Below are 7,657 nucleotides of genomic sequence, written 5' to 3'. Positions count from 1 at the left end.
TAAATGTAAACAAACTTGTTGATCTTAGCAATTGGCTGAACAATAAATAGGACTGAGTGGACTTTTAGGCTCTAAAGTTTTGCATTGTTTTGTTTTTGAGTGCAGTTATGTAACAAAAAAAATCGACATTTGTAAGGTGCACATTCACAATAAAGAGCTTGCACTATGGTACTTGTATGAGGTGAATTGAAAAATAATTTTTTTTTTGTTTATCATTTTTATAGAGCAAATATTTGTAATAAAAATAATAATATAAAGAGAGCAGTGTACACTTTGTATTCTGTATTGTAATTGAAATCAATATATTTGAAAATTTACCAAAACATCCAAAAATATTTAATAAAGTTTAATTGGTATGCTATTGTTTAACATTGCAATTAAAATGGCAATTAATTGCGACTAATTTTTTGAGTTAACTGTGAATAATCTACAGTCCTAGTAAAAAAGTGATAAATTAACAGTTTTGCTGCTATTTGGGTGGGCTGGAGGGGAATCTGTATCCCAATACCCTATGCCAGTGGTTCTCCACCTTTCCAGATTACTGTACCCCTTTCAGGAGTCTGATTTGTCTTGCATACCCCAAGTTTCACCTCACTTAAAAACTATTTGCTTGCAAAATCAGACATAAAAATACAAAAGTGTCACAGAACACTATTTCTGAAAAATTGCTGACTTTCTCATTTTGTCTGTTTGAAATTGTAGTTTGTACTGACTTCACTAGTTTTTTATTTAGCCTGTGGTAAAACTAGGCAAATATCTAGATTAGTTGTTGTACCCCCTGGAAGACCTCTGCCTACCCCCAAGGGTATCGGTACCCCTGGTTGAGAGCCACTGCCCTATTCAATACCTGGGTGTGAAGCAGTCCCTTGGCTGACACAGGATATAAACTCCAATCAAATTTGCAATCTCAATTTTTATGGAAACAAATGGAAGGAAATTGATTGAGTTTTAACCATACAGCAAACTCCCTAAATGATTATTGCTTTTTCTCAATCACCAGTTACATCACACAGAGAATGGCCAAAGTGGAAACCTACACACACCTCATGGAGAAAGGAGAAGGGGGAAATCAAACATCTGTCACAGAATTTGTCCTGATGGGATTTGGGAATCTTCCTGAACTGCAAATTCTTTTCTTCCTGCTGTTTCTAGTGATCTACATAGTGACCGTGGCTGCAAACACTCTCATTGTAGCACTAGTTGTGACTGATCAGCACCTTCACACCCCCATGTACTTCTTCCTGGGAAATTTGTCCTGCTTGGAGATCTGTTGCAACTCAACCATCCTTCCCAGGATGCTGGCCAGTTTCCTGACTGGGGACAGAGCCATTTCTGTTACAGGCTGCATTGTGCAGTTTTATTTGTTTGGTTTCCTAGTGACCACTGAGTGTTATCTGCTAGCTGTGATGTCTTATGATCGATACTTAGCGATATGTAAACCCCTGCACTATGTCACCCGTATGAATGGCAGGTTCTGTATCCAACTAGCAGCTGGATCTTGGATAAGTTCATTCATAGTTCTTACCATATTAATGTGTTTGGTGTCACAATTAACTTTCTGTGGCCCTAATGAAATTGATCATTTCTTTTGTGACCTCAGCCCAGTGATCAATCTCTCCTGCAGCGACACCAGTCTGGTGACCCTGGCGACCCTCATATTCTCCTCCATAGACACTGTTCCCCCATTTCTGTTGACCCTGACATCTTATGTTTACATCATCTCCACCATCCTGAGAATCTCTTCCACCTCTGGGAGGCAAAAGGCATTTTCCACCTGCTCCTCCCACCTTATTGTGGTTACAATCTTCTATGGGACCTTAATGATTGTCTACATGTTACCAAACACTGGTGCACTCAGAGCCCCAAACAAAGTATTTTCTGTCTTCTACACGGTCTTGACACCCCTGATCAATCCCCTCATCTACAGCCTGAGAAACAAAGAGGTCAAGGAGGCCCTGAGGAAATTTCTGCAGAAGTATAGGGTGTTCCCATGAATTCAGAGAAATTGATTGAAATGGGAATAAATCAAATCATTAGTCAGGAACGAACCATCTACATGGTCCATGTTCTTATCAGTCAAAGCATCCTGAGTTTTAGGAAGAAGATACAGAGGATTTTATTTTTAGAGATGTATTTATTTAGGTAAACAAAGGCAGATCCTCAGCCAGTGTCAATTTCTAGAGGGCCATTCATTTCTACAGTGCAATGCAATTTGAACCAGGCAATTATCTTCCTCTAAATATTTTTTTAAAAATCCCATCCTGAGCTCCAGCTGTCTTTGCCTAAATAAAAAATACAGTCAAGTTCATGATGGGAGATTAAAGCATTCTTTTTTTATTCCCAGTATTATTTCAGTCTCTCTACCTCTGGCTGCCCATGGTTTTTGTTTTGCAAGGAGATACAGGAAGAGTGAGGAAAGTGTATAACCCTATAATGTTCAAAGGTGGGGTTGGCAGCGTGGCATCCAATCTTTGTTGAAAGACAGTGGGAGTTGAGTGTCTAAATTTGTTAAGATGCCTTGAAAACCCCAGCCTGTATCTTTATTGATTTGTAGGTATTAATAATCAGTTAAGGTTGAGGGCTTTCAAAGAAAATTTAAGAAACAAAGCCAACGCCCACTCAAGTAAACAGAATGGTTCCTTTGGCCTCTGTGGGTCTAAATCAGGCTATTTATCCTCAGTTCATCACCTTTCCAACTGCAAAATAAATATACCAGAAACTTACCAGCTGGCTTGACTGTTTTCTGTTGAGTATTAAGTGATAATAAATGTTATTTTCTGTTTTCCTCTTGCATTTTTAAGTACTTGTTGACACATTTTCCGAACACTTGTTAGGTTGTTTGAGCTATAACTATGAGAACTTCCTAATCTATATTTATTATATTCCCCATTTATTATTTCATTCAGACAAATGCTTTGAATGTCTCTAGTGAAACAAAGGCGGGATCTGTTTAGAAAAGATGGCAGAATTTTTTTTGTCCCCTGTGGAAAGTTACTTTTTTTTCAGGATTTGTTCAAAAGACTGAAAACTCTCAGTCTGAAAACTGTTGATTTTAAATGGGCTCTAGTTCTGATTATTCATCCACTATGTGTAATATCTTCAGAAATCCACTTTTCCTAAGAAAAACAAACCAGTTAACAAGTGACCAGCTGGTCCAATCAAAATATGGTTATGTATTGTCATAAAATAATGGGTTGAGTTTTGTCTCTTCCTTTTTTCTGTGTTGCATATTTTTTGAAATAATAATCTAAACTTTTTGACATTGTCATCAGCCTATTCCATTTGTGGTATCATGTGTTCTGCCTTTCTTGGATTCTCCATTAGCAGTTTTAGCCTTTGAAAATGATCCCAGATTGCTGAGATGACACAAAGTTTACAAACTGTTTGGAATTCTTGTGACAGAAGCCAATATCTGTATGTCACCAACATAAGCCAGCTAATATCTGCAACTCTTCCTTATATTGAAAGAAAGAACTGTGCCAGGCATACAAGAAGACCAGGGAGGCCAGCAGTCAATCCAACACTAAGCCACTGACCTGCTGCTTATACAAATTGCTACATGAGATACTTGGGGGAAACCCCATCACTACCCCACACACCACTGTAGATACCTCAGAGGAGCCAGAGTCACAGGGCACTGCCATAAACAGCAAGGAGGAAGAGGAGGTGGATGATGGGGTGACATGTGAACAGGGGGTCCAGCTATGCTATGAGCCAGGACATGTTTGAAACCCCACCACAGTCCAGTCGGTCCTGGCAGTACAAATGAAGGCATCTCGAGTAAATGTGCATGGACAACAATTCTGTGTGTCTTCCGGGGCTGGAGCACCCACAGAAAAAAAATAGTGGGTACTCAGCACCCACCATCAGCCCCCTGGATCATCTCCTCCCCTCCCCTGCCCTCCCACCCGCTGGTGGGCCCTGCCGATCAGCTCCTCACCCTCCCTCCCAGTGCCTCCTGCCCGTTGTTCAGCAACAGTCAGGTGGCATTGGGGCAGGGAGGAAAGGGGATGAGCAGGGGCAGGAAGAGAGAAGGGAGAGGGTGGAATGGGATGCGAGTGGGAAGAGGCAGGGCTGGGGTGGGGATTTGTGGGAAGGGGTGGAGTGGGGGCAAGACCTGGGGCGGAGCGGGGGTCGAGCACACCCCCAGGAACTGGCAAAGTCGGCGCATCTGTAAGTGTGTGAATGGATTTCCTATAACAATCATGTATCAATGATGCCCCTCCCCCGCACTTGGCAGGACACAGCTTTAGACTTTTTATGAATTTACTTGGACTACAAGAAGTAGTGGTACAACCAAGGAAGGTAGAGTTGTTATCTGCTTCTTATTTACCTATAGAGTGAAATCAAGGCAGACCATGTGGATCTGTTTGTTTATGTGCACGGGGATGTCCCTTGAACCCTCTTGAGAGATCTCAAGGCAACGTTCATGGAGGTACTCTGCAACCCTCTCCTGAAGGTTTCTAGGGATGGCGGCCTCATTTCTTCCTCAGCACTAGGACACTTTCCCACCCAAGTTGGCGATAACTTCAGCAGGTGCCATTGCGTTAATAGGCTAGTAGCATATAGCCCTGGGTAGCTTCAGCATGCCAGTAGCAGCTGTGCTCTCTGAGCCTTTTTTACCATAAGCTAAAATCACCGCCAACTGTTGAAAATGATGCCAGTATTCAGTGCCCTTGCCCTCTACACATAGTTTCATGCAACCAAACAGTTCCCACTACATCCCCCCACACACACCCTTCTCACCCCCGGTGGGCCATACTCACTCATGGCTGGGACTGGTGAGTGGGGCTGTGCATGGTCACTGTGAAGCAGAAGTGTCACTAGGGACGACTCAGAACACCTGGGCCAGGTAAGGAGGACAAAGAAGAGGACTCAGGATGATATATTCAGCGAGATCCTGCAAGCCAGGGCTGCATCGGCCCGCGTACAGAGAGCCTATAGGGTGAACAATGTAGACAATGGAGAAGGGAAAAAAACAGACAGGAGAAAGGATGTAGCCTGATTCTTTAACTGTCAGGGCCAGATTAACTCTCCTGTGGGCCCGGGGCTATTAGATTTTGTGGGGCCCCTGTCCAAGGGGATGCGGGCTCTGGGAAGGAGTTTGGATGCGGGAGGGTGTGTGGGCTTTAGTTGGGGGTAGGGGGTGGAGGTGCAGGAGAGGGTCAGGGGGTTGGCCCTTAACTCAGGCGGCTTCTGAAAGTGACTGGCACACCCCTCTGGAAGTGACTCCTCGGGGGGGGGCAGGATGGCCTCCACGGCATGCTGCTGCCCTCAGCATGTGGAAACACACCCCACCCAGGGGCCACAGGGACGCCCTGGCTGATTCCGGGAGCGGTGTGGAGTGAGGGTGGGCAGAAAGCCACCTTAGTCCCACTGCACTGCCCTTGGGACTAAGGCCTTTGGGCATTTGTCCTCTTTACCCCCCTGTCAGCAGGCCTGTTGCGGGGGCCCCATTAGCCCGAGGCCCTGGGCTGCAGCCCCTAGAGCCCCTGCGTTAGTCCGGCCCTGTTAACAGTTTATAATTGTATTGGTTGCTAATTGCTAAGAAGTTCATTATCGTATGGGGAACTCTGGGATGTACAGCAAAGACATTTACACTGAGAGCATAGCAATGTCTTAGCCATTTTTATTAACACCGTTAGTAAAGACAAGAAAGCTCCAAACCACATAAACAAAAAGCAGTAATATAGTATGAGGAATATCTTTGGTGTCATCCCTGGCTCAATATATACTCACACCCTTCCTTGGGGACCTGGTGGTAAGAGACACAGGGTCAGCCCTGTCCCTGGCAAGACAAATGAGTCCGATGGTCCAGACGCCCAGTGCCAGAGATTGGTGGTAGATGATAACCATGAAGAGTCAGTGATGGAAAAGCTAGCCCCTGCTACATAGCGGCTTGACCTGTTAGAGGGCCTGGATACTATCATGACTATTCATTCAGATGCCCAACCTCCCATGTCCATATCTAACTTCCCCACCCTCATCATTTTGGGGTACCTTTATTCATGCCTTTCAGTTCATTGTCATATATGTCACCTATTGCTAAAGCAAGTTTGCGGGTAAACATCAGCCAATGATTCTATCCTAAAATATCTAAGCCCAGTATCAGTTCAGTGTTCCTGTGGTTGCCTGGTATCGTTATGTACCAATTCCCTCTCTTGAGCAAGCTATTTCCAGTTCCCCAAAATCTAGTGTAACAGTCAGGCCATTTGATACATGCTAAGGGTCGTATGCCTACTTTACTTATGCTAAGTTGCCTAAGCCAATGTCTTACAGGAGAGAGGCCTGTAGGTTCCTTGCATTACTGCTACATAAAATAAAAAGGCTAAGCTAGCTCTGTGGGCTACAAGGCACAGGAGTCCCAGCAGGAAAAGCAGAGGGAGATGCCCCAAGACATAATGGGGCTTATCCAGCAGCAAATACAGATGCTGCAGATTTTTGTGGCCCTGCAGATTCAACAGTCATGGTCTGGCCTCCCTTTGCAGTCAACGGAGAATTCCATTGCAAACCTCCCTACAACCCAGCTCAACATTTACATATGCAGAAGCCGCATTCATACTCCTACCGCTTTACCCGGGAAGACAGTAAGGACACCCACAGCTTCACATACACTGATCTGTGAGAGCCATAGCTGCTGTATATGAAGCCAAAATGGACAAGGATGTTCTTTCCCCATGTTAAGTTCTGTTCCTTTAATTTATTTCAGACGTCCACAGGTCCGGCCGATCGTGGCTCCCACTGGCTGCAGGCCAATGGGGGCTGCTGGAATCGGTGGCCAGTAAGTCCCTCGGCCTGCACCACTTCCACAATGTGTCACTGTGGCTCCTTATTAAAATGCTCTTTCAAGGCCTTCTTCCGCCTCATAGCTTTGCACTGTGCTCTTCTAATTGCCCTTGTGTCTGGCTGTTCAAACTAAGCAGACCACCGCTCCACATCTGCCCGTCACCTCTGTGGCATCCCCCTCACTCCGCTTTGCCTCACAGATCTTATGCAGGACACAGCAAGCAGCTATAACCATTGGGATATTTTTCTCACAGTGGTTCAATCTTGTGAGCAAACAGTAGCATTGCCTCTTCAATCTACCAAAAGCCCTTCAATGGTGATTCTGCACCTGCTGAGCTGGTAGTTGAATTTTTCCTTGGTGCTGTCGAAGTGGCCACTGGACAGCTTAATGAGCCCGGGGAGCAAGGGGCAGACTCGATCCCTGGATCACTACTGTCATTTCAACCTTGACAGTGGTAATCTGCTGGTTGGGGAAAAAAAGTCCCTGCTTGCAACTTTCTGAACAGTCCTGTGCTCTTAAAGATACAAGTGTCATGCACCTTCCCTGACTAGCCAACACTGATGTCAGTGGAGCATCCCCGGTGATCCACCAATGCTTGCACGACCATAGATAAGTAGCCCTTTCTGTTGTTATACTATGTGGCAAGGTAGGCTGGTGCCAAAACAGGGATACGTATGCCATCTATTGCCCCACTGCAGTTCGGGAACCCCATTGCTGCAAATCCATTCTCTATGTCTTGCACATTACTGAGAGTCACACTCGTGTGTAGCAGGAAATGATTTGTGGCCCTGCACACTTGCGTAACAATGACCCCCACTGCGTATTTTCCAACTCCAAAATGATTTCCCACTGGCCGGAAACAATCCAGTC

The 7,657-nt window shown here is 45.0% G+C and overlaps 1 protein-coding gene across 1 annotated transcript; it reads left to right on the top strand.

Annotated features, from left to right (window-relative positions):
- Positions 1 to 1,016: 1,016 nt before the first annotated feature.
- On the top strand, positions 1,017 to 1,994 carry LOC112105191 (olfactory receptor 11A1-like). The gene has a single exon (XM_024197880.2). The coding sequence runs from the start codon at positions 1,017 to 1,019 to the stop codon at positions 1,992 to 1,994; it is 978 nt and encodes a 325-aa protein (XP_024053648.2).
- The last annotated feature ends 5,663 nt before the right edge of the window (positions 1,995 to 7,657 follow it).

Source organism: Terrapene carolina, unplaced genomic scaffold, assembly GCF_002925995.2.
Source record: "Terrapene carolina triunguis isolate 2854851 unplaced genomic scaffold, T_m_triunguis-2.0 Scaffold315, whole genome shotgun sequence".
NCBI classification, from domain to species: Eukaryota; Metazoa; Chordata; order Testudines; family Emydidae; genus Terrapene; species Terrapene triunguis.
Note: the sequence above shows the minus strand (reverse complement) of the source record. Positions and strands in the feature narration are given on the sequence as shown.